Source organism: Balaenoptera acutorostrata, chromosome 14 (genome assembly GCF_949987535.1).
Source record: "Balaenoptera acutorostrata chromosome 14, mBalAcu1.1, whole genome shotgun sequence".
In the NCBI taxonomy this organism is placed as follows: domain Eukaryota; kingdom Metazoa; phylum Chordata; class Mammalia; order Artiodactyla; family Balaenopteridae; genus Balaenoptera; species Balaenoptera acutorostrata.
In genome coordinates this window covers 71,090,737-71,118,335 of record NC_080077.1, presented here as the reverse complement: position 1 = coordinate 71,118,335, position 27,599 = coordinate 71,090,737, and the positions used below count along the sequence as shown (strand labels likewise).

Genomic DNA, 27,599 nt, shown 5'->3' with positions numbered 1-27,599 from the left:
GGCCGAGCGGCTTTCGTCTCTATGACCCAGGAGGCGGTCCCCGGTGCCCTGCGCAGCGCGCGCGAAGGGGGTGAGCGTCAGTTCCGCGCGGTGCTGTCGGGGAACCATGGCTGCCGTGAGAGGTGAGGCCGGGGGCTGCCGGGACTGGGGACTGGGGACCCCGCGGGGGGCGGTGGCGAGCGAGCGTCAGCGCTGGTCTGCACCTGTCGGCGGCCGGCCATCCTCCGCGCCCGCGGGGCTCTGGGGCCCAGGGGCCAGGCCGGGGCGTCGGGCAGCAGGAGTTTGTGTTGAGCCGCTCCCGGGCTTGAGCGCGCGCCGCCGCCGCTCGGGGCAGTGCGGGGCAGCCAGCCTCGTACTGCGGCTGCCTTCCCCGCGGCGGACTCCGCGCTGGACAGCTCGGCAGCCCAAAACTGCGCCTGCCTCGACGAGCTGGCAGTGGGTGGGAACCGAATTCAGACAGGCCCGGGCTGCGGTGGACCCGGCGAGGGGCCGGGGCGCAGGTGCGGGGCTGGAGACGCATCACCCAGCGGGAAGCAGGACCGGTCTCTGTCCCGGCTGGGGTCACCGCGGCTGCGGTCTCCGCTGCGCCTCCTGCCCTAGGATGCTCAGAGGCATAAGGGCATGCTCCGGGTGCAGAGCTTAAGCAGCGACTGGCCAACGTAACAGCCACTAAAAACATCATTGCGGCATTGAAATAGCATTGCAACCGTAACGAGGTGGAGAAAGCAGTCGTTAACAGAGTTACTCCCAAGGAGAATGTTGTATGTTGTTAGAAGGAATACTTTGATGTTTTGCCGGAGGGGTGGGGCGAGATCCACATCCCCCCCCGCCCCCTTCCCCAGGGATAGCACATTAGAGTAATACTGTTTGATGACTAATTGCCATTTCATGAGGGTGAGTCTGATTAACTCCGCAGCACTTTTGCTTTGCTGAGTCCGGTAAGTAAGTAAGGACCAGAGCTGCATTTCTGAATGGTAGAGCTGTAGCTAGGAGAGGTTGGACAACACCCGGATTCTTTCTCCACCCTTCTTTCGTAGAGCTCTTGGCTTTACCTCTGAATAAACGTTGAACAAATATTTAAAGAACAGCTTTTTGCATGGGTGCCAAATTATTTTCCTGGTTGAAGAGGCCACGTTTATCATTAAGGCCCTGCCCAGCGGGTATTGTCTGTAGTTGCGTATGCTTCTCTTACTTGCTTCTCAAATAAGCCCAACCTTAAGAGTCTTTTTGTAGCAACACAGGAAGTAAAGGGAAAAAAGTAGAATTGTTTTGATAACTGACATGAAATAGGAATAGCGAGATTAATGGTGAAGGCAACTTCAGAATTACATAAGTCGAATCATTATCTGAAATAGTTGCCACAATTTACAGACTTAGGCTTATTGCCAATACATATTTGCTGTGCCTGGGTCATGTTATAAATCTTATATGCCCACTAGAAATGTGTAATACAAAATTGCAGTTTCCTGAGCTTCCTGATATTCACAAAGGATTTATTTATCTGGGGTTTACTGAATTTCCAAGTTCTCAGGTGTTACAAATAATGTCTCCTTTAAAATACAGTAAAATATAACTGAGCAAAAGATTGAACTCCGGACTGTAAATTTCGTTTGGGGGGCATTTTCCACCCCAAAACAGATCCTGCGTGGGAGCTAATGGGAACTTTGTGAGAAGGAGAAAACAGTGCTGATGTACCAGTGGGCCCACTCAACAATGCAGTTGAGTTGTGGACTTTTTTTTTTTTTTTCCCGTGGCGGAGCCTCTGGGCATGTGGGGTGGAACCCACGCCCCCTGCAGTGGAAGCGCGTAGGCTTAACCACTGGCCCACCTGGGAAGTCCCTGTATGGACTTTTGATATTACCCTGAAAAAAATTGAAATTGCTAATAATTGAACTTTCATATTGGAGAATTAATGACTGGAGTGAAGAAGATATTTTGATCTAATGGTAAGCTGAAATTAGAGAAGATAATGCTTAAAAAAGCATTAAGTATTTTTAAAAAGTTTATTATATGTTTCAAAAGTGGTATTCTATACCAAAGCCCTATATGTTATACAAATATCTAAACTTATTTGCTTACGCTTCTATTTCCATCACTAGTTATTTTCAAGAATATCTTCTATATTCCCATTAATCACGATGCTAAGAGGTGTACTTTCAAAGTGTTAAACATTCACCATGTTGTTTTGGAATCAGGAACCTATATAAGAGCTAAAATAAGGTAGTTTTTAGTTTGGCAATCCTAACCTCTCTTATTTATGAAAGTATTGATAATCTAGGACATGGGCTGGTAAACTTTTTCTGTTAACAGCTGATGGTCTCGGTCTAACTACTCACCCTGCTGTTGCCGGGCAAAAAAAGTTACCATAGATAGTTCAGAAACAAATGAGTGTAGCTGTGTTCCAGTAAAACTTTTTTATGGACGCTGAATCTGAATGTCATATAATTTTCACGCATCCCAAAAGATTAACGAAAAACTTTTTTCCAGCCGTTTAAAAATGTAAAACTATTCTCAGCTTGCAGGTCATATAAAAATGAGAGGAAATGTAGGTTGCTCACCCCTGATCCAGAAGATGGGAAATGCTTTCTCCTGTACTGCTGTTTATTTTTTAAGTCTTACATTTCCTCCTGTGTAGGAAAGTTTTAGAGCAAGCAAAGTATTATAGTAATCTCCTTCAATCCCTTTTACATTAACATTGCTTTTTGGGTCCTCGGATCTATTGGAAAGAAAGTTTAGTCAGAGAAGCTCTATTTCTTCTATTCTACCATATTACTTTTTAGTTAAGACCTAATGTAATTTAAAAAATCTGCCTGAAATTTACAAATAATTCTTTAATTCACCCAGGGAAAAATATTTATATTGAAGAATCTGTTTCCTAGTGAGTTTCTACCATACCATATAATTTATTTGAAACTCTTATTTTATTTTCCTGTGCAAGTCACCTTTGAATTGTGGTTAGGCTTCCAAAGCGGTGAACAAAAGTGTACTTAGGTGTAATGTAGTTACGGTAGCAGCCCAGAGTTACCCCCTGTCCCTCTGGTTCTTAACACAGGTTGTCAAAGTATGGCCCATTGGTCAAACCCAGCCTATCACTTGTTTTTGTATGGCCTATCAGCTAAGAATGGTTTTTACAGGTGAATGTTTGAAATTAATCTGATGGAACCCTAACTTTGAAGACCAATGAAGCAAAATATTACTCACCCACCCCATAGAATTCCCTTCTTCTCAATACTGTAAAGCATTGTACTCAATTATTATTATATTTTGAATTTGTCCAATTAAATATAAATTAAATGTGAAAGTATATTTTCTCTCTTGTCACCTAAGTACATACATGATATCCTTGATTTTGCCTTGTGGCCTAAAAAACCTAAAATATTTACTCTTGGCCCTTTACAGAAAAAAATTTGCTGATCCCTGTTTAACATGTGCCTGAAGATTTGAAAGAAGGTTACAGATAGCTGGGGATGAGAGAGATGTGAAGTGGGTAAAGAAAGTAGACATAGTTTTAGCATTAGGTGATGGTAGTCTCAGAGCAGGGCTGGGAGTACGGAAGGAGCCCTGGTACCCCGGTGCTTGTGGTTTTACTGAAGGTGTTGGACCGGCCCTGGCACCTGAGTGATGGCTGCTGCTCAGATATACTTGCAAGAAGTACTTAAATTGAGTGTTCCTAAGTTGTGTATGTTTTCTGGATTTCAAGTTTTACAGAACTTCATTCATAATACTCTTTTTTATGGTGTTATGAATTATCTTTCTTATAACGCTATGAAATGAGAGGCTGGACGTAATTTGTTTTTTATTATGATGAAGTTCTATATTATTTTATCACTCCGTTATTCCTTTTGTTTTCTTTCTGCTGTCTCTCTATTTAGAACATACATCGCAGTAATCGTTTTCATCCTGCTTTCGTGTTTTGCTTTCACAAGTATGAATTATAAAGATATATAAAGTACGTGATTTATAACATCCTAAACTAGAGTTAGTTATGCCACATAACCTTGCACTTAAGCCCTCCCCAGGAACAAAATCTATGCCTAACCAGTTGATACTTAAAGTCAGCTGTGTTTTGTGTGTGTATGTTTGTTTCTGTTCATGTAGTTGGAAAATATTGTTTTGAAATAAATTTTTAAACGTATTTTGTGCTTGAAATTGTAAAGCATTTTGAGGTATAACACTGCTTAACTTTTATATACATAATATTGTCTACTAAATAATATCTTTGTTGCACGTATTTTCCAGAAAATGTCCATTTATTATTCAAGTTATACTGCTTGGCAGTGATGACCCTGGTGGCTGCAACTTATACCATAGCTTTAAGATACACAAGGACATCAGACAAAGAACTCTACTTTTCAACCACAGCCGTGTGTATCACAGAAGTTATAAAGTTATTGCTAAGTGTGGGAATTTTAGCTAAGTGAGTATAAATACTTTTTAGTGTGTTAAGTTATTAATTTTTTACTCAGTTATGTTCTTTATCAGAAGATTCAAGCTACATCTTCGTATGTTTGATTGCTTTAGAGCAGTCTTCCTCAACTCAGGACAGTTTTGCTCCCTTGGAGATATTATTTTGGTTGACCCAACTTGGGAGATGCTATTGACATCAAGTAGGTGGAGGCCAAGGGTGCTGATAAACATCCTACAATGTCCCGTCCTCCAGGACAGCACTCCATAACAAAGAATTATCCAACCCCACATATTAGTAGTGCTGAAGTTGAAGAATTCCACCCTAAAGCAGGGGTTAGCAAACTGTGGCCCATTGGCCAAATCCAGTTTGCTGCTTATTTCTGTTGCAACAGAGACAGTATGGCTCACACAGCCTAGACTACTTACAATTTGGTTCTTACAGGAAACATTTGCTGACTTCTGTTGTAGAGGAATATAATGATAATAATAGTTAACATTTCTTGAGTGTTTCCTGTATTAAGTGTTAGGCACTGTGCTAAGTGCTTTTCATTAGTTATCTCATTTAATCTTTGTATATTTTTTAGGTTAAGTACTATAATTACCCCTATTTTATCTAGACAGCATCTGAGGTTCCTCCTTGTTATACTGTTACTATGTGGCAGCACTGGGTTTTGTATCAGTAACATCCTATGAAAATCGTTTTAGCCAAGTAAGAGAGGGTTAAGAATAGGGGCTTTGGAGTGAGACAGACCTAATTTTAGTCCTAGACTCATTGGGATTATGACTTTCCACATATTACTTAACTTCTCTGAGCTTTAGTTTCTTCATTTCTTCTTCTTTTTTTTAAAGTTCATGTTAATAAGTCTTCAGTCCTGCCCATAAGCCCAATAGTTTTATGCTTGTCTGTTTTCATTTTCCACATTATATTATTCATAGACTGGAATACTTTAAGTCTGATAAAAATCAGATGACTTTCTCACCACCAATAAAGAAATACATGCAGTGAGTTTATGGGGCTGAAAAGGGAAATTCTAGACACTGAGTCTATAAAACTAGGGGTCAGAGTCCATTCAAGACAGAGGAAAACAGCCATAGTCTGTGGATGAGAGAAAAACAGCAACAAGAGACAACAGAAAATGAAACAAGAGAAGGTGAGCTTTGGGTTATGTTGTATAGTTTCTTCATTTCTTAATTGGAGAAAATAGGGCTGAGAATTAAATAAAACCTGGTAGGAAATTTCTTGGGGAACGATTTTTGAGACGGGGACCCATCTGGGTCATGTGGGTAGGTGAATTCATCTAGGTTTCAAGATATGGGCTGTTGAGAGTGGGAAGTAGTGAGGAATAGCATGTGTGTAGGTTTAAATTACATTTAAACACTTTAAAATTTCATTTAACAAATATTAAGTGATTTCTGTGTGACAGTTTTATAATGGGTGCTGGATATACAGGTATGAATGAAATAGATATGGTTTCTGCTTGCTTGTAACTTAGGTTCAGTGGAAGAGACAGAAAATGAACTAGTAAACACACACACTATTACAAATAACCATCTGAAAAAAATACTCTAAAAATGGCTTGGGGAAGGAAGAAAGAACAGAAAAATAACTTGAGACTTGATGGTGGAAAGCTTTAATAGAAAATGTGTGTTTAAAATTTATCTTGTAGGCAGAGATACTGTGGCAGCCTAACTTGTTAGGTTGCAAGTAGGGTAAAACCTCAGATCTTTCACAGCTTTTTACTTAACAAGATCCATTTTTAAGGAAATTTGGCTTCCACTATTCTGCATAATGTCAGGTAAAGGAGAGGCCTTACTGTACCTTTAAAACTTTAAAAGGCAGTGTTCCAAAGGAAAAAATCTCTGTTTGAAGCTCTAGAACAACATCCATATAACAATTTAAGCGTTAATAAACGAATAAAATCTTAGGGCTTAACTTCTTTTAAAACAAAAATGGCGGTATTGGAAAAAGGGGAATAGGGGAACACATTTCTTCTCCTTATTCCCCAGCTCCTTAGGGAGAAAAAATTATGACCCAGGAATGAAATAGGGCCGTCAAGCATGAAATGAGCTATTTTAAACTGTAAGATCAAATCATGGTTTTGTTGTTTCGTAACTGTTAAGACTTTTTAAAAACCAATGTGCAGAAAAGCAATGAGGCCTTTGGTTTAACTCAGCAGTTGGGCTAGTGTCCTGCCAGCCCGCCTGCATGACTTTTTGTTTTATTTTGATGCTTTTTCAGCTTTGCATTGCTTGCTATTCTTAAGTTATTCAGTGTTATGGATATGGTCATTTGTAGTTTGTTTTGTGGAAACGTTTTTGGAAATTATATCAAAATATTAATAAAAGCAGAAAAGTTTCCAAGAGTTCACCAGACAAGTCCCAATAATGGTGTTGAAATAGCAACAGTGTGGAAAACTAAATGACTTCATCATCATGATCATCACCAGTAATCAGTTACTGTGTATATCACCAGCATAGTGTAGAGGCTTTTATGAACATTTACCTGCAGAGTACACAAGACCAGGGACAATCAGGACAAAGTAAAGTATTGTGACACAGAGTTTTGGTGGCTGGCATTTGACACTACATGGCTAACAAGAATTTGGCTGTGAAGAAGAATCATTTAAAACACAACGAGTTTCCAAGTGGAAAAAGCACTGGAAAATCATAAAGCATGAAAGAAGTGAAATGCATTTGAAATTACTGGATTTTAAAGCAAATGTAATTTTTATGGAGAAACATGTTGGCAAATTATCACATTCTTATTCAAAACACATTGGTAGAATGGAATACCTGCTACTCATAACAAGAAAATATTTTATTTCTTGGAGCAAAGGGATTACTTTTAAGAGGGCATCTGTGAAAAATGTTAATCTCTTGGAATGGTAAAAGAGTGACAGAGAAAGGAGAACTATTTTACCCTATGAGGTCACAGGTTGATAGCTACGGAATGAAATGAAAGGATAGCGTGATGGCATCTTCAGCTTCTTCAGCAATACGTCATGAGACAATCGTTAATGAAACTAAAGCATAGCTGTGTGGGAAACATACCCAGTGAAAATGTTGAGGGCTTCCTCTCTGAGGAAGTTACATTTAAACCCAGACCTGAAGATTGAGTGGAAGTTGGGCAAGAGAAGAGCAGAGAGAAGGCAAAGAGAACAGTGCGTTTAAAGAACAACAAATCAGTGTGTCTGGAGTGCTGTGAGAGGGGAGTGGTGCTAAGATGAAGCAGGAGAGGTCGGCAGGGTATCAAGAGTAATCCTATGGGCCTGTAAAGGATTTTGGATTTTATCTCAAGTGCATTGAAAATCACTGAATGGTTTAAATCAGGGACTAACATGGCGACCCATATTACTTTGAGTTACTTTGTTGATTCCTTTGAGGAGAATGGATTGGAAGGGTATAAGAGTCGGAAATAAGGGAGCTTATTAGAGCCCAGGGATTGTGGCCATGACGACAGCGCAGGTGATGAAGGTAATGGATTTGAGTTATGTTCTAGAAGTAGAATCTATAGGACTTGGTGATGGGTTTGGTGACTGTTGATTCTTACTATCTCAGTAGTTACCACGGACACTGAATTACTGAATACTGAACTTTTGCTCCTAGAGGAAATACAGGGATAGGTTCCTGTGAGCCCCTGGTCACAACATTTTCATCAACTGATCACTATATAACCATGTTTCTGTTTAAAGACACCTTATTTAGTATGTACTGTTGACTCATTAGCATTGAGCTCAGGGCCAACAGCACTATTAATCACGCCTGGACAAAGCTTATCTAACATGTATTTTCTCCATAAGGCACATCACAGCTTTCTTGCTCTAAGGGACACTAGCCAGCACTTTAGCACTATTGATTGCTATAATATGTAATGTTGTAAGTTGAAATTGCCTTAGAAAAATCAAAGAATAATGCTTCTTTGGGGGACATTTGTGAAAAATGAATTTTTGAAAACCTAATGAGCAGATATCTAACTTCTTTTCTTTAGAAAGCAAGTAACTACACTCTGGAATACCAACTGTTAATCACTGTCAAAATGTGTTACGTAAAGTGCCAAACATCCTCTTTTAAGATTGCAGCAACTAAATTTGCTGCCTTCAGACATTCAGGGTTGTTGCTGTTGAGAATGGCAGGCTGCCAGAGAGTGAAGGTGTTAAGGAAACATTCTTCCGTCTCCCCTAAAAAAACGGTGAGGGAAACATGCAGGTAAACACAGCTAATTTTCATTTCATTCTCGTACCACTGCTTTAGCCTTAGCTATTATTTCATCTTCTACGATGAGAAATTTTTTTTTTTTAAACTTTTAAAAAAAAATTTTATTTATTTATTTATTTATGGCTGTGTTGGGTCTTCGTTTCTGTGCGAGGGCTTTTCTCTCTAGTTGCGGCAAGTGGGGGCCACTCTTCGTCGCGGTGCGCGGGCCTCTCACTATCGCGGCCTCTCTTGTTGCGGAGCACAGGCTCCAGACGCGCAAGCTCAGTAGGTGTGGCTCATGGGCTTAGTTGCTCCGTGGCATGTGGGATCTTCCCAGACCAGGGCTCGAACCCGTGTCCCCTGCATTGGCAGGCAGATTCTCAACCACTGCGCCACCAGGGAAGCCCGAGAAATCTTAGGTTGAGGGAAGTTTTCGTTTGCCAGAGGTACCTAGAAAGTGATTGGCAGTGATAGGATTAGAAGGCAAGTTCCCTGATTTCTAATTTTCAAATTATAAGTATTTTAGAACAAAATAATTGAGCAGTTTTGTGATTAGCTAGGGCAAAGATAAGCATTTAGTAACATTGTTAGACATTTCAGTAATTGCAATAATTTTATTTTTTGTTTTTTCTCTTAAGTTTTTATTTCCAAATGTTAAATTTTACCATATTCTTGATTGCTATGTATTTGTGTGGGTGTATATTGTTTTTATGTTTTGAGAGCAAGTTTTACACAAGATGCCCCTTTGTCCCTAAATTCTTCAGTGCATGTTTTCTAAAAACAAGGACATTCTCTTACATAATAACAGAATATCAAAATTGAGACATTAGTATTGATACAATACTGTTATCTAATTCACAGACCTTAGATAATTTTGTTGCCCACTGATGTCCTTTAACAGTAAAATAATCACACTTTACAGTAGTGTTATATCTCTAGCTGCCTTTAATCTGAGACAGTTCCTCCATCTTTTTTTCTTTGACATTGTTGAAGAGCATAGTCCATTTACTTTGTAGAATGTCCCACAGTTTATGTTTATTGATTGCTTTCTTATGATTAAATTTAGGGTTTTGGTCAGGAATATCACGGAAATGATGTGTCCTTCTCAGTGCAGTGTATCACGAAGCACATAATATCCATTTGCCCCATTACTGGTGATTTAACTTTGATTCCTTGATTAAGGTAGTGCCTGCCAGGTCTCTCCAGATAAAGTTACCAATTTTCTCTTTGTAACTATTAAGTATCTTGTGGAGAGAATCTTTGAAACTAGGTATATATCCTCTTTCTCATCATTTTTATTGTCCTTTGATGTTGCCAAATGGTAATTTCCCAGTTCCATCATTCCCTATGCATTTATTGGTTGGCATTCTACTCTAAGAAACTTTCCCTTCTCTCCCTCTTCCTCTCTCTCCCCCCCACCTGTCCTTCTCCCTCTCAGTGTAGATTCATGGATTATTTTATTATATTGGCTGGAATCCATTATTATCATTTATTTCGATGCTCAAATTGTCCCAGATTTGGACAGTAGGATCATCTTCAAGCTTCCTCCTGTTTCTTTTCTTTTCTTTTTCACTTACATATTTTCATCAGCCTTTGAGCAGTTTCTTTTTAGCATAGCAAGATGTTCAAAGCTTATCTTATACTTTCCCTGCCCCAATCCCAAAATCATACATTTCTCTAAGAAGCGTTGTTCCTTTTTTCCCAAAATGGTATTTAGAAACCAGAATCTAGACATGAGGTGTGCACACTGCTACTGGGGGTATCATAACTTCTGGGCCCTTTCAGTAGACAGAGCTAGGTAACATGTATGTGTATACATACATACCTGTCTGTCTCTCTGTTTCTGTATATATATGTGTTTGTGTATACAACTATGAGTTATATATTGTTTGATACCTGCAATTCTGATCCAGTACCACAGAGTTCATTACAACTGTTCCCTTTTCCGTATTCCCTTTTCCAATGGTGGTGAGTTTGACTTCCGTTATCCTCAAGATATTTACTTATTTGCTCAGTCCTAGAATACATAATAAGTAGATTCAGAACTTCTAAGATACAGCTGTGAAAAAGCAAACCTACTAACTAAAGTCCAGTATTTGTATGTAGTTTTTTTTTGCCTTTAGTTTTAGAGCATATAGTAAAAAGACTGTGTTTTAGAATACTTGGGTTAGTTCTCTTTTTCTCCTTCAGTGTAATTTTGGTATTCATTAAAAAAACTGACAGGGTTGTTTTTTCTTTTTTTGGTTTCTGTTTGTAATTAATTTGGAGTTTTCCGCCATCCTTGTTGCTTTTACTTACAATTTCCAGTAATCTTTGGAATATGAAATTATACTTGTTTCAATCAAAAGTTAATTTAGAACTGCAAGAAAAAAAGGGGAGTGTGGGGAAGAATTAATGAATGGCTACTTTGATAAATAAGGTTTAAGGTTTATACGGTCTGATTGGGGAGTTTTGGTTACATGCATTGTGTGTGCATACAGTTTACACTGCTTTGCTTTTTAACTTTTTTTTCACTTAAATGTTTTATCTTAGAGATGGTTCCATGTCTGTACATAGAAATCTGTCTCATTCTTTTTAAGAGCTGTGTGGTATTCCACTATATGGATGTATCACATACACCAGTTTCTATTGATGGTCATTTGGGTGTGTCCAGTCTTCTGCTACTACAAAACGAAGACGTAATAATTATCTTTTTATGTACACTGCTGTGCACATGTATAATTACATCAGACCACTTTTATATCGAAAAGGAAATTAATAAATCCTATTTTTGGGGAGGGGAGCAGCTTAGCAGTTGGATGTTGCAAAAGCTTTATATGTGAGTAAGTTATTTTTTAAGTATTTGACTAAGTTACCAATTTCTAAGTTATAATTCCAGTTGAAACATCAAACAGTACATTTAAAAATATTTGTTTTTCATAAAATAATTACTATAACAATTCACAGGAAAATTGCTAGTTAGCTGTATGCTTTACTAAACCCTGTCATAGCTATTAAAATTGACACTTTTGATTTAAGTCTGTCATTTGTGATGTGAAAAGGAAATGAAAACACTGCATGTTGTCTTAGAACAAAGTCAACTTTTTATTGTTTGCTATCCACCACAGCCTGTAAAGACTAAAGAAACCTAGAAGGAGGTGTAAATGTACATACACTTTGGGTGTGTTTAGTAATAAACCAAATGCATCTTAAATCTTTGTACTACTTATCCAGATAAGACTGGAGAAAATTATTTTACTATTTCATAGTATTATCTAGAATAATGAATGCAGCTGTCAGGTACTTATGTCATAGATTATCCAGCCCTATTCTGTTTTTCTTGCTGAGTTTACATTTTGACTGCCTCTTTGTACTCAATGCTATAAGGGGTTTAGGGTCATGGGGAGGAAGTAAAAGTCATGTACCTCATATGATGGGTATTTTTGTCCTCAAATGACCTCATTATTGGTTTTTATACCTAGCTCCCCAAAATCTTTTTATGTGAGTTAATTTTAATTAACTTTGCAGATGATAAGAAATTTGTAAGGGAAATTTAAATTTCTTAAGCTCATGAGTAACTTCTGCTGTATTATTCCATTTTGCACAGTGCCTTGGTAACCTAGCCAAGGATTTTAGGCCTCCTAGTAGTTCTCCTCAGATCAGGAGCTGGAAGAATGAGGCCTACTTTTGACCAAACATAGATCAGAAAGAATTGGTTTCAGCTGGTTGATAGGAAATGTGGGGGGGCGGCAGCGGAATCTCTCTGCAATCAACATGGAGCTTCTGCATTCCTTGAGGTAACAGGTTGCACATGGATTCTATTCCAGTGATAAAAATCAAACAGTAAATTTAATGGGACAGACTATATCTAAAAAAATTAGTGTATGCTTTTTGATTATACACATGCTTTCTCTTATCTCACAATGTCATTTATATAATTAAATTCAATAAATTTGTTCTTAACAAAAGGTACTCATTAAAGTGCTTGGGATTTGATTTCCAGAGAATATCAGAGCAGGAAAATGGAAGAAAAAGTGGTCTTTGGTTTTTATGTTTTTTTAGTATTCAGAGAACACTATTCAAGGCTGTAGTATATTTAGAATTGATCATTTATCTTTGTCTACTTAACAGTAAAACAAAAGGATAGATGATTACTAGTGTTTTCTGGAAGATATATTGCTATTTTTTTTAACTTTAGTGAGTAAAACTAAGTTTTAGAGCTGTATTCTTATTAAATATATTAAATTAAGCAAGATATAATCTAATACCGAAATAATTTATTTCCTCCTTTAAAACTTTCTGTGTGGTAACATTCCCCTATATTCTTTCTTATACCTCCTAAATCTCTTTATTCTACTTTCTAATATCATTAATTATTTTGAGCTTTTGTTTTCTTTTACAAGTTCTTTTAGCATTCTCTGCTATTTTTTGTAACTTATTTCAAAATATCTTGTTATAATTATATAATATTGATATAATTCTAAGGTACCATGGTGAAGCTTGAGCTTTCCAGTAGTTAGCATTCTGGTATACCTTGGCTTCTCTAATATCTGCATTAGAGAAGGAAGCAGAAAAAGATAGTAAAGTCTTCCTGGCAGTGGAGAAGTAATAGTTCCTAAGTATCCAATAAAAAGGATATAGCCAGAAGAGCCAAAGACCTGAAGGTTAATCTGGACACACCGTACTCTACTGGTTTTTCATGTTGAAGGAAAGGAGTACTCAGATTGGCTGGTGATGTCTCACAGGCCCTTCATTTGATGTGAAAGCTGAAAAGTGTGGGAGAAAAGATAAGAGAAAAGTGACAGGGAGAAAAGGGGCCACAGCAGCCTTGATTATTGGTACAGGCATGGTGGTTAATAGAAGAAGCTGTTAGATCCTTAAACAGCCTGTATTCTAGCAGAGCAAAGAGAGCCAGTGATAAAGAGATCAACTCTGTTCTCTGGATAGGCAGAAATTCATTTGATACCATTGAGGGTTTAGAGTATCTCTAAGGAGTGGTAAGATGGCATTGCCCATAGCTAGGGATTAGGGAAGGGATAAGTGGCTACTAAACTAGAGCTTGAGGAATCGTATGTGGGAGATAAATGGACATGGAAGGAGGTGGACTGTGAAAAATGGGTACAAACGGGTACCTCTCAGTAGTTCTTTAGGGAGCCACTCTTAAGATATATTAGTATAGAAGTCAGTACTTTGGAAGGGCATTAAGTAATGATACAGTAAAAGCAGTGTCCTGTACTTCATACAGCCTGTAAGATTTATGTCTCTGCCATCATGTTTCCTAGTGAGCATTAGGACAATAAAGAAAATGTTCAATTATATCACCTTGTTAAGATGGTTCTTTGAGTTGGACCTCTGTGATTCTTCTTTCTAATTTTAATCTTTTTCCTCTTCAATTTTATAATTGAGGGAAAACTTTGAGAAATTATTCTTTATACTCTTTTAAGAGGTGGAGAATTATATAGAACATCTTAGATTTGTGTTAAAAAAAAGAATGGTAAATTCTTCACCATTGGTTTAAAGGGCCAGGTTGGTTTAAAGGGCCCACCTTCAGCTATCTAGAAAACTAGAATGCAGACTTTCCCAGTAATCTTTTGGTGTTCTCTCCCTCTTCTGCATGGAGTGTATAGTCTCCCTCCAGGCCGTGTGCATTACTTTTCAGCATGTAGCTTTGGCAGCAAAGTAAGGTCTGTAACTAAGAAGGGCATCTTTTGTTTCTGTGGCCTAGGCCAAATTTCCTGTCTTAATAATTTTCTTGGGGGCTGGAGTGTTCTACAGTGGATAGGCATAGGTATAGTTAATTAGACATTATGGACTTTTTGCTTCTCCTCAGAACTTGGGTAATTATTTTTGCACTATTCAAATATGAACATATCCAATTAGTGACTGTTGACTCTAATGTTAACCCAAAATATAGAGGCTCATTGTGAGTTGAAATAGCTCGATCTTCCCAACAAAGTATTATGGTCCTTTTAAGGATCTTGTGAGGGGCAGTTAGGAGCCTTTTGATGTAGTACTTTTTTTTGGTGTTAATGCTTATAAAAGTGTTCTTTGATGTGTATTTTCAGGAAATAAATGAGCTGATTTACAACAGGGGTAAATATGAGCCAGATTAGCTAGTTCCTCCTGAGGAAAAATAAGAATACTTAAGAGCATGCATCAATCAATATGCACTCAAGTAGTAAGCTTTATGTATGTTACAGGTACAGTTTACCTTACTGATATTAGTAAATTATTCAGATTTCCTGCAAAATTATACAGATACATACTTGAATTTTATGAGAATATGCTTATTTAAAGATTTATTGTCTACCATATTGCACAAACACGGAATTAATTTACAAATAATATTGACCTGCATCACTCAATTCCTATCCCAAGTAACTTCTATAACTACTAACGCTTTTTTCTTTTGTTTGCAATTTAAATCTATTGTAATTTTAAAAATTAAAAAAATGTATATGCAACCTGGTTAATCTAAAACATAATCTGGGTGAACTTGATGCAATGGCAGTTAAAGTGGCAGGGATTAAATTAATTTTTTATAGGTAATATCGGCAATTCTGGTTTCCTGTTACTCTCATTGTTTAATATACTCAAAAGCCCCTGAAACTCTGACCAGAGGATGAGGATGGTAAACCTAATTGTCATATTTTCCCAAATAAAGATTGTAGTTGTTTTTCTTTTATGGGGATGCATTGCTGGTTTGCTTCTTTTAGTAAATCTAAAATTAGTTAAAAATTCTAGAAATAAGTTTGCTAAATTATATCGATGAACTTAACACAATGTAGCTATCCTATGTGTGACAGTATCTAATAGAAAGGAGATCTTTCATTTTCTTCCTCATCCCTTCTCATTTCCCCTTTTTGTTTTCAAAGAGAAACTGGTAATCTGGGTAGATTCAAGGCATCTTTAAGAGAAAATGTCTTGGGGAGCCCCAAGGAACTGATGAAGTTGAGCGTGCCTTCCTTAGTGTATGCTGTGCAGAACAACATGGCTTTCCTGGCTCTTAGCAATCTGGATGCAGCAGTATACCAGGTAGGTGAAGTAGGTGATAATGGCAGGCGCAAAATCTTAAAAAATGTTTTCACGGTGAAAAGATTTTTTACTAACCCTTTATCAAACTATCGAATATTTTTCTGTACAGTTCTGTTAATGATATCAGAAATAATATATTTGTGTCAGAGTCTAATGTTAGCCGAGCTGATGAGTTCATTGTTTGTTGGTAGGTGACGTACCAGTTGAAGATTCCTTGTACTGCTCTATGTACTGTTCTAATGTTAAACAGGACGCTCAGCAGGTTACAGTGGATTTCAGTTTTTATGCTGTGTGGAGGAGTCGTCCTCGTACAGTGGAGACCAGCCCAGGCCACGGGAGTCGTGGTAAGAAGCTAAGTGCTTACTGTAGCTAAACGGGAACTTCCCAAAGACCTGAGCACTCCACACAGTCACACTGAAAAGAAGGGAGCATGATTCATAACCTCTGCCATATAGATACGCCTTTTTCCCCTTAGGATGATGTCATTGTTAAGGAGAGTAATACCTCCGGGCTTCCTTTTTGAGAAGGAAGAATGTGCGTAAACCATGTTAGAGACGGGTGGTATCTTAAACTCCATATAGTGCACCTCCTTCATTTCATGGATAACAGAACTGAAGTCCGAAGAGGTGAAGTGACATACCCACAGTTGCACAGTTAACAGCTAACCTATAACTCAGTTGTGCCAACTTCCACACAGTGGCTATGTTCACAACTTCTAGGCCTCTTTTAGACATTTTCTCAGAAATACTGGGCAAAGTTTTCCCCATCTAATTTTCGTGTTCTCCCGCAACTCACAAAATTTTTTATCATTTTGCACACACATCCACTGTCAGCAGTACGGCTTACAGAAGAGTAGTGTTTTTCCCAATAACTGGTAACTACAATAGGGCAAAAAGCACCTTTACTTCTAACTTTTAGTTCAAGAGTTAAATGTTAAGGTACATACCTGATTTTTTTTTTAAAATATATTGTATGCTTTAATTGGTTATTTTCCCAAAGAGAAGTAGGAAGTGGAACTATAGTGAAGGGTCTGAAGGTCAGGAGCTTCTCTCTGCAACTGCACACTCTTAACTCTTAGCAGATGAAAGACCATGGTTCTCTTAGGAGTATAAGGCAGCTGGGGATGTACGCAGAGCTTGTGAAAGTAGAAAGCTCCTTTTTAGGTAGTTACTTTCTGGCCTGGTGGAAGAATTTTTTTCCCCAGAAAGTGAGTTTTAAATTAATATGTATTGTCTTTACATGATGTTTAAACGTGCTCATATTCTCGGTGACATTTCAAAACACTGATCAACTGTGCACTGCACGTATAACTCAGATGTAGAACTGTAAAGAATTTGTCTGGGAAGTAAGGCAAACACTTAAAAGTTAAATATGAACTTCCAGTAACACCCTACACCTTTAGAAAAGGGTCACCTCACCTAGGTAATATGTGTGAAAAGCTTAGTAAGCTAAAGCAGAGTATTCTACTTTTGGAGCACTCTAGAAAGTTCTTTCATATTTTAAACAGAATGTAGCTCCCTGTAACTGCCTCTAATTGTTCCTTGTTCTTGTCAGAGTAACTCAAATCCCTGCTAACTCCGCACGAGGAGCCTTTGAATGTTTGAGAACAGTGTCGCACCTCCACCCTCCGTGTCTTTTCTCCTCCCCCACGGAGACAACCTTGTTGTTTCTTTCTGTAATATGGCTTCTGGAGACTTTATGATTCGTACTTCTTTTCTAGGTGCATTTATCCGTTCTTTTTCCTCAGCGTGTCCTAAAAGTTCACTCTGTCTCCAGATAATGACTGAGTGGTGTGAGGTGTAGTTCGCTAATTATACCTCCTTTGTTCCGAATGCCAGAGACTTGTTAAATCAGCGTAAGGTTATATTAGGTTTTTTTTTTTGGCTGGAGGAGGCTATCCATTATATAACGGATTATACAACCACATGTAGCTGTTTCACACAAATAGTTTGTCTCAGATGTGTTTTGTGCCGCGGGCTTCTTCTAAACCAAAATGCAGAATGTGTTTATATTTATTAAGCCCATCTTGTTAGCTTTGGGTTATTGTTCAAGCCTTTGAGGACTTTCCAGTCCTTATGCATTATTAGCTTTTTCTTTGAATGTTATGCTTTCTACAGATTCGACACCTATGTCTTCTGGGTCTTCACTGAAAATTTTAGACAGGACAGGACCAGAGTTCTGTGGCCATACCGCTGGACTCTGTTTAGCTTGACTTTTTTTTTTCTTTTTCCTTGCTTAAGAAACATTCTTTCACAGTTTTTATGGGTCAGGAATTAGAGGGTGCCTGAGCTGGCCTCTTTTAGACATTCTGGCTTGAGGTCTCTCATAAGGTTGCAGTCAAGATATCAGCTAGGGCTGCAGTCAACTGAAGACTTGCCTAGGCCTGGAGGATCTGTTTCTAGGACGGCTTATTAATATGCCTGGCTGGTTGATATTGGTTGTTGGTCTAGCTTGGTTTTATTCTGTTAACTAGCACTTTGCTATATGAGCACTCACTCAGCTGTGAATAGAACTACTGTTATCCTCACTACATTTCTCTGTCTTGTTCACAGAAATATTATGCAAATATGTCAGATTTCTTGCTAAACATTATCTCTATGGAATTCCCCTCAGCACTTACACTAGGAATTCTTTCAGTAAGAAAATTTGGTAAGTCGTATTCTTATGGAAGCCACACCATTTTCTTGTGATGACCATTACACTTTTGATGGTTTCTTCAAAAGTTCTCCATGTCACCTGTTGTAGCATTTCGCTGGTGTTCGGTAATAACAACAGCAGCTGTAGTCACATGTCATACTGGATACTAGCAGTGTTCTAAGCGCTTTACATACATTAACTCACTTATGCCCAGAGCCACCATACGAGGCATGTATTTTTATTTCCATTTTCTTATGAGGAAACTGATAGGCAAAGAAGGCTAGCAATGACTCAAACTTGCTTGGACCCAGGCAGCATGGCTCCAGAGCCTATGCTCTTGGTGAGTGTACTGGGCCGCCTTACAGGTCTCAAGCTGCTGTTTATAATTTCTGCAGCTTTTCTTTCCCTCTGCCTTTTTGAAAATCAGGACAGTATTTGCCCAATTCAAATTTTCTGGCATAGCTTCTATGCCCCATTATTCTTCAGAGATACAGTGATCAGTACCTTGATTTGCTACTATTCTTGGTCAGGATACTTCTGAATTTATTTAGGTAGGTGTTCTCACAACAGCAAACCACATGTCTTGGACTTTGGTTCCCACTCATTCATTTAAAATCATTATTCACAGAGAAAATGGAAACTAGGTTTGGGTAACTCTTATTTTCTTGCTATCTAACAGTATGTCATCTAGCCGAAGAAGCATACTCTTTTCTTCCTAAACTAAACATACTTTTAAAGGCCTTCTTTAAATTTTGCAAGCCTCCACTTATACTGAGTTTTCAATGTTTTGATACTAAAACTCCTGGTTGGTTCCTCTTGGTTTTGTGTACTGTAGTTTTTTTTTTTTTTTTTTTAGTGTTCCTATAAAATGAGAATCCATTGAAGATGCCCTTAATTAGTAACACTGATTTCTTTCTTTACTGTTCATTAGAATCTCATTCTTAAGAAACTCTTACCCTCATAACCCATCTTCCCACTAGCTATGGAATTCTAAGTTTTATTTTTTTGAATTTGATTTATTCAAGACTGGAGCTCAAGTCTCTTAACTATGTGGTGTTTGGCTATTGCTCATGCTAAAACGACATGGTTGCCATTTTCCTAGGTTTCCATCACTTCCACTTCATCACCCAGCAGTTTCTTTTTTCTTTTGGCTGCATTGGGTCTTTGCTGCGCGTGGGCTTTCTCTAAGTTGCGGCAAGCGGGGGCTACTCTTCCTTGCGATGCGCAGGCTTCTCATTGCGGTGGCTTCTCTTGTTGCGGAGCATGGGCTCTAGGCGTGTGGGCTTCAGTAGTTGTGGCGCAAGGGCTTAGTTGCTCGCGGCAAGTGGGATCTTCCCGGACCAGGGATCGAACCCGTGTCCCCTGCATTGGCAGGTGGATTCTTAACCACTGCGCCACCAGGGAAGTCCCACCCAGCAGTTTCTTATCAGTCAGAATTAAGTCCAGAGAAGCAGTGTCTATCACCATTTTTCCTAACTGTAGAGATTAAACTGGCAGAAAAGCAACCAAGAATTTGTCAGACACTGTCTTTAGTAGCTTGAGCTTCCAAGCAGTTGTTGGGATAGATGAAATCTCACACCGTTATCTTTTCTCCTTTCTATGCTGGCCTTGTAGTTTGTATTAGGAAAGCATCCATGTTTATCAGTTGTAGTCTGTAGTAGTGGTTCTCAAACTTTAGTGTATATCAGACTCAACGGGAAGGTTAAACAGATTGCTAGGCCCCATCCCCATAAATTATGATTCAGTAGCTCTCGGGAGGGGCCTGTCAATTTTCATTTCTCTCAAGTTCCCAGGTGATGCTGCTGCTGTTGGTCCAGGGACCATACTTTGAGAACCATTAGTCCATAATGTCTTCTATTTCTCCTTTTATCTTCATGCAGACATTTCAGACCAAGCTTTCTCTCTCAGGTACTTAACATCAAGTAATACCCTCCTTCTCTCAGGCTTATTTATTTTGAACAAGGTATGTGCTTGTCATATTACAGACACGTGTCTCAACCCTTTAGTTTCAGTGTTACCACTGAGATAACATTTATCTCTGAGGAAAGACTGATGAAAGCTCCTGATGGTTAGTTTAGGGAAGAGGAAATAAAGTTGAAACAATAGGTTGGGGGCCCATATACCTGCATCTGTTAGCAAAGTATTATGATTATATATATGTGTCCATCTCTCCCATCCGTGAACTATTTAAGAATCAAAGCTGTGTATCATCTTCATCTTTATTCATTTAGAATATAAAACAGTGTATCTGGCACATAGATGGCATGCTATTAATATTTGATAAAAATTCAGTGAAGTAGGAAATCTTACATGTCATTACTCCATCCTGTAGGTGACAGGGAATAAATTAAACAAGTCAAACTGCTACCATTTCCGTGCTTGATCCTGTAAGAGCTTGAGTTATGGTGGTGGCAGAAGTCAAAATGAAGAGGCGGGCTGACTGCACAGTTCTGTGCTTGGGTGCCCATTGTTGCTAGGACGTGGGCACACGTTCTATGAAGCGTTTACTCTGGCTATGATTTGAGGGGTCGGTTGTAACTTAAGTACTTTGGCTTGTCTCGGGCACGGCCCTCTGCTTGCCCCTGTCTTACTCTAGAGTAGCCGCGTCTGATATGGCACATACTTTCAGCAGAACTAGAAACAGAGTTTTGCATTCGTTCGTTTGTTCTCTTGGATGAATTGTATTTATTAGTCACTAAAAATAACTTTTAAAACATTACTGTTGCAGGTGGAACAGAATCCATTATTAGGGTTTGGTGCTATAGCTGTTGCTGTATTGTGCTCAGGATTTGCAGGTAAGTCATAAAAGCATCATTTTATTCTGTTGTCAAATTTTTTAAAAAACATCAGACTTTAAATAGGGATTGACTTTATCTTGCTTTATCAAACTAACAATTTTATGCCTATTAAAGCTTATCTTCTTACTTAATAGCTATATAGTTTTATGTCAGCTGTTTTTCCAGTAAGCATGTGGCAGTGTTTAACTCAATTTAGACCTCAGTCCTTATTCATCTTTGCAGTTATCTAAGAATGTGTTTGTGTCATCCTTGACTATCCCCGGTCCAGCCAAGAACCCCAAAATAAATTAAAAAATGGAGGAAGTTAGCCATCAGAAAGCTCAAGTACCTCTTTCTGTTTTCCTGGCACTATCCTCAGGTTTGATTCTGCTGCTTTAGGTTGTTAGTTACTAGCTCAGTATCTGTATTTCCCTGGTAACCTCAAGTTCTTCCTCTGCTTCAACAGATTAGGAATTATGGAGTAGGGAGGAAAGGGGGGTGATATCTAAGAAAACCTAATACCCAGAAGTAACAGCCAAAAGGGGAGGGAAGAATCAAAATCACTGACATCAAATAAATGTGGAAGTCTGGACTCATATATGTAGGGACAGGCTATCCTTCACTGAATCAAGAAGAGACAAAGTATGAATGTTAAGTGCAATGTAAGAAATGTTTTAGAAATAGTTCCAACAGAGAAGAAACTGAAAGTAAAGAGTATATTAGTTATAGCCTTACATCTTTATTATTTATCTTTATTTGTGCTATTTCAATAGTACTCTTTATTTTTGACTAGGAAAGTATTTTTCACTTCTGTATCTAGTCATTTGATAAGAGGGGAAAATCTAAATTTAGGAATATACTTAATGATAGCATCATGCTAAACTTTTTTCTTAGGAAACAACAAGTTAGAAACAAAAATTGGGTTACCCCCCAAATAATATACTATTTGATTTTTAGCACTGTTTTGAACAGTAAAATGTTTGTGTCCAACAGTCTATTTACCATAAGGTGTGTATTCTTAACACACAGTTGAGGAAATGGTACGTGGTTTACTATCCCTCTATGCTTGGAGTAACTGAGAACTGAATAGTTAAATGGTTTTCCCAGATAGGAAAATCAAAAGTAGAAATAGGAAAAGCTATTATATGTTTGTTCCATTCTCGGGTTCTTTCCAACATAGGTTCATCAAAAACAATCTTGGTTTTCATTTGAATTTTTAGTTGATTAGTACTTTAGTGGCAATTCCTAAGTCTCTAATTAACACAGTGTTTATAACAAAAATCTTTAATGTCCTTGCTAAACATGCATTCATTTTAAGTATAAAACTTACAGCAGCGCTATGTGATTTTGGGGGTTGGGTGGGGACTCGTGCGCTTTTGGAGCACCTAAAAAAGCGTCGGATCCTCACCCCCAGAAAAATGCACATAGACACAAAACATATCTAGTTAGGGAGTTCACGGTCCTTCTGACATTGTGGGTGAACTTGGCCTGTGGACCCCTGCTTTAAAGGAAAATGGCTTCACTCAGCAAGTTCTATTTAAATTTTATTTTGGTTGTGTCACTCTCAGAAAAAATCCTAAGTGGTGATTATATAGGTTATTTTGCAAAGTTGGGAGAATTCATACTAGGCAGATATTATAGGGGTATGTTTAAGATAATTGACTCTTATAGTGTTCCAGCTGACCAAAGCAAGTCTTTTAGTGGCATTAATACAGAGCTTTTGTGATCCATCTCACTGCTATAATAAAGGCGGAAACTAGTAATAGTAATATGAGTCTCCTGTTAAATGTGGGTTAGAAAGCTCCCTCTTGGTTATTAATTCTAGATGCTCTGTAAAAATACAAATTGGTAATGTTCGGTATGCCATGTGTCACAACCAACATAATAAATCTGCATTTAATTAATGTAAAATGTGTCTGTTCCGCAAATCATATACTTTATATTATCATATTTTTGGGTTATTATTCTAAAAGACATTTTAGATTAATTTCTAATAATATCTATTTCATATTTGCATGCTTTTCTTTCAGGAGTGTATTTTGAAAAAGTTTTAAAGAGTTCAGACACTTCCCTTTGGGTGAGAAACATTCAAATGTATCTATCAGGGATTGTTGTGACATTAGTTGGCGTCTACTTGTCAGATGGAGCTGAAATTAAAGAAAAAGGATTTTTCTATGGTTACACATATTATGTCTGGCTTGTCATCTGTAAGTATCCAGGAATTAAAGGTTCTGGGTAGATCCCCCCCCCCTTTTTTTCCTCAAGTTAGATGTCCAGTTTAAGCCTTTATAGCATTCTGAAATTGTTCCTTTGATACTGTGAATACCAGTTTGAAAATGTAATTTTGGTTTTATTGATTTACTTTTGTGGCAAAGCTTTCCCAAAGCAATTTTGCCTTCACAATCAAAAGTATCTAATGTGTTAGCAATAAATGTGTACAGTTTAGCAGTAGACTACATAGCCCTTTGGGCATCTGAAAAACAGTGCTGTTTTGTAGGAACTATGACTCCTAGTACAAAATCTCTCAGATGGCTGCCTCTAAGGAAAATAGTATTTTCCTAGGTAAATTAGTATGGCATCTCTGGGGGTGAAAACTGCCTCACCATCATAGAATGTTTCATTTATTTGAGTGTTAAGATTTTCTTTCTTTCTGTATGCGAGTTCTTGCTAGTGTTGGAGGCCTCTACACTTCTGTCGTGGTCAAGTACACAGACAACATCATGAAAGGCTTTTCTGCAGCAGCAGCCATTGTCCTTTCTACCATTGCTTCAGTGATGCTGTTTGGATTACAGATAAGTATGTCTTAGTTTGTACTGTAAGTTTTTAACATGGAAGAGCTTCTCACTTCCTTGGTTCATTTCATCTTTCATTAAATATGGCAGTTGCTTGTAGAGTTTACAGAAATTCCTAGTTTTGTTACAATTATCCTACAGGTGCAGCAGTTCATAGTTGTGTGGAATGTGGGTCCACAGTACTTAGGTTGTTTAAATGGTTCTAGAGCTGAAAGTGAGCGGGCTACTCAGTATAAAGGGTGTTTCTGCAGACAAGGCCTCCCTGATTAATTTCCACAGTGGAATTAGAGTAAACTTGGCTTTTTACTCTGAGGTAAGAACAGAGAACTTCTTTCATTTCCCCCTTAGTTTGTACCTTCCTGTTTTAGACTTGGGTATAAACTGGTTTTGAAACTACAATCCAAATCTAAATTTTCTCTTTAATAAAGCTATTTGTTTCATTTAATATGTAATACAAAATTCATTACTATAGCTGGCATTCTAGGACCTCCTTTATGCTGGTCCTTCTAATATAATTTTCCCTAGCCATATCCACCATTAGTTGGCTTCTGAATTATTTAAGCAGTGATATTGACTTAACATTTCCTGGTGCTTTTATGCTGTGATAATTTTCTTTACTGATCAATTATACCATAAACTAATACATGAGAAAAATCTGTCAAATATCAACATTAAGTAAAAGAAACAGATCTGGCCTATATTTACATTTCATTTTAAAATTGACTTGTTATAAATGCAAATAGAAGAATACCAACCTTGTAGAAATCTTAGAAAAAAATTTGATAGTCTGGTTCAAATCTTGCTTGTACCATTTATTAGCTGTAAAACCTTGGGGAAGTTACTTAACCCATGTCTCAGTTTCTTTGCCTGTAAAATGGGAATGATAATATCACCTATCTCATAGGGTTGTTTTAGGCAAAGTGCTTAGAGCAGTGCCTGGCACATAGTAGGTAGGTATTCTGTATAAAGCCAACTACTTACCATTTCAGTAACAGATATTTCTAGGCCCTCCTTCTGATGTTTTTCTTACCTGATTTGTGTGAACTTTCACTTGTAGCTCTGATCCATCCTTATGCTCAACAAATCCTATGCCTGTGCTCCTAAAGAATATTTGGAAACAGTATAAATGCTTTTTGGTCAGTGTTCTGTCTTACTGATGGTCAAGGAAATTAATTAGAATGTCTTAGCAATCTTAGTTTCCTATTTAGATTTAATTTACCCTCTTCCCCTTTTTGGAAGGCAAAGCTAGTCTTTTCTAGTTAGGGATGAACTAAAAGTCATAGCTCGATGTTGTTTCTCTGCATGACATTTTTAAAGCTATTAAGACTGTGCCATTGTACTCCACATAGAATATGGTTTAGTTTTGACATAAGGATTTATTTATATGATGCCTACTTGTCAAGTTTGGGCAAGTTGTAATTCAGTTGTGTCCAGATTTTCAGGATTAAGATGAAAAAAGAAAAAAGATGTTAGCAGAAAATGGAATTTTACTCATTAAATCACCACCTCATCTCCTATTCAGAAATCTTCAATGGTTTGAATCATTGGTCACCTAACTCTTTGAATTTTGCTCAACTGCCTTTTACTCTAAACTTTCACAGGTTTCTAGTATCATGGAGAATCCATATTCCACTGCATTTTCTTTCAGTCAGCATAGAGGGATGTTAGTATGTTCTTTGTCAGTGGTCCAGGACAGTCATACTTGCATTCTTGGAAAGTATGTAGTCAATGATTGTCACTCCCTTGATTTCACTACTTTTTTTGGTGAGTGGGGTGGGGGTGGAGCTAGAATTGATGACCTTTCTAAACCTTACCATCATCATATAGAACACTTAAATTTATTTTCCATGCAGTCTGATAGTGTAAACCCACAATTGAAAGTCTTCAAAATTTTAAACTAATCATTGTTACATAGTTTTAAGGACACAAATACAGATTTTTTTTTTTTTTTTCTTTTCAGCACTCACCTTTGCTCTGGGTACTCTTCTTGTATGTGTTTCTATATATCTCTATGGATTACCCAGACAAGACACTACATCCATCCAACAAGGAGAACCAACTTCAAAAGAGAGAGTCGGTGGTGTGTGATTTTAGCATCAAAAGAGATTCCTACTAAGACTAAAACCATTTGCATTAAACTAGAGCCTTAAGTCAATCCCAGAAGGTAGCTTAAAAAAACGAACAAAAACTGTCGCATAAGCATTAAGAAGAAAGCTATGTGAGTGTATTGCTACAAAGATTTAATGTGGCCTGTTTGGAATCAACCTGTTTTGTTTTAGAGTGAAGGATTTTTATTATTGTATATATAATGTACATATAAAGTATGGAGATGATGTGGTATTAGAAAAAAACCATGCAAGGCTACAATATTTAATTAACAAGGTTTGGGATTATGTTAAGGGTTAAAGTGCCAAAGCCATTTCTGTACTAACTGTTCTCTTGTGCAGGTACCAGGGGAGAAGGGTGACCCGTCCTTATTCTCCAATGCATGTACAGTATTTGGTCCCAGCAGCAGTAAAGACCTAGCTCTTTTCTTACAAAAGAGAGGCAAAAACAAGACAGGCTAGTTCAGAAACAAACAATATATAACTTCTCAAACTGAATCTATTTCATAACTCAGACAATGATTCCTGGATGGTGACTGAGTACTCCTTTAAAGTGCTGTATTTGTGCCATTCATTGTCTGGATTCACATTTCTTTGCTCTTAGATGATATAATTTTCTTCAAAAAATATTTCTAATATCACTTTTGTACTTTTTTTTATGAAGTATGTTTAACTGTTGAGCTCAATAATTTGTGAAATTTCAGTGTTTTTTAAAAAAAATTTCTATAATGTTATGGGAAAATTCAGCAATAAAAATGTATTTATATGAAACCTGTTTGATCACTATTTGTATTGTAGATATGACCATTAAGATAATGCAAAAATGGGCTTCCCTGGTGGCTCAGTGGCTAAGAATCTGCCTGCCAATGCAGGGGACACGGGTTCAAGCCCTGGTCCGGGAAGATCCCACATGCTGCGGAGCAGCTAAGCCCATGCGCCACAACTACTGAGCCTGTGCTCTAGAGCCCACGAGCCACAACTACTGAAGCCTGTGTCCCTAGAGCCTGTGCTCCGCAATAAGAGAAGCCACCACAATGAGAAGCCTGTGCACCGCAACCAGAAAAAGCCCGCATGCAGCAACGAAGACCCAACGCAGCCAAAAATAAAATAAATTAAATAAATTAAAAAAAAAAGATAATGCAGAAACATAAACACAAGCCCAAAACATTAATTTTTTAACTTTCTGTATGTTGTAATTTTATCAAGGCTCTTTGGTTGCAAAAAATGGCTATAAACCTCCTCCAGCTAGCCTTAAAAAAAAAAGGAATTTATAAGGACTGCAATCAAGGCTGTATGGCTCTAGGTTGTAGGAATTAATGAACAGCCTTTTCAGAGAGCTGCTTTCAGAGAGACTTGGCTCTAACCATCACTGTCCCTTGTGTCATTTTACTCAAGATTCAAATATAAGGAAGGGACTTACCTGGTGGTCCAGTGGCTAAGACTCCACGCTCGCAATGCAAGGGGCCCAGGTTCGATCCCTGGTTGGGGAACTAGATCCTGCATGCATGCTGCAACTACGAGTTCGCATGTCTCAACTAAAGATCCCACACGCAGCAACTAAAACCGGGCGCAGCCAAAATAAATAAATAGATATTAAAAACAAACAACTCCCCCCCCCCCTGAAAAAAAACAAATACTAAGGAAGCTACCACAGATCTGGGAAGGGGAATGTT

General features: G+C 37.9%; 1 protein-coding gene and 1 long non-coding RNA gene across 4 annotated transcripts; one reads left to right on the top strand and one right to left on the bottom strand.

The window, feature by feature from the left end:
- Positions 1-25,922, top strand: SLC35A1 (solute carrier family 35 member A1). 3 transcript variants are annotated; one of them, XR_452317.2, is made up of 8 exons: positions 1-122; positions 4,240-4,417; positions 15,456-15,615; positions 15,807-15,959; positions 20,981-21,047; positions 23,060-23,106; positions 23,691-23,825; positions 25,782-25,922. XR_452317.2 is itself a non-coding variant. In XM_007195928.2 (8 exons), exons 1-8 carry the CDS (start codon positions 107-109, stop codon positions 25,907-25,909), a joined length of 1,014 nt encoding a protein of 337 aa, XP_007195990.1. In that variant the 5' UTR covers positions 1-106; the 3' UTR covers positions 25,910-25,922. The 3 variants fall into 3 exon arrangements, 2 of the variants coding, with proteins under 2 accessions (XP_007195990.1, XP_007195991.2); XM_007195928.2 differs by having other exon boundaries at positions 23,060-23,236; XM_007195929.2 differs by lacking the exon at positions 4,240-4,417 and having other exon boundaries at positions 7-122; positions 23,060-23,236.
- Positions 8,635-25,782, bottom strand: LOC103009211 (uncharacterized). Its single transcript, XR_452314.2, has 3 exons — positions 24,577-25,782; positions 10,498-10,618; positions 8,635-9,051 (listed from the first exon to the last, which is right to left on the bottom strand). It is a non-coding gene; the product is annotated as an uncharacterized LOC103009211 (long non-coding RNA).
- Positions 25,923-27,599: the final 1,677 nt, after the last annotated feature.

Excerpts from the sequence above, each read along its gene's own strand:
- SLC35A1 (XM_007195928.2), top strand. Across the intron at positions 15,616-15,806 it reads TGGATGCAGCAGTATACCAG|GTGACGTACCAGTTGAAGAT; the intron begins GTAGGTGAAGTA and ends GTTTGTTGGTAG. Across the intron at positions 23,826-25,781 it reads GCTGTTTGGATTACAGATAA|CACTCACCTTTGCTCTGGGT; the intron begins GTATGTCTTAGT and ends TTTTCTTTTCAG.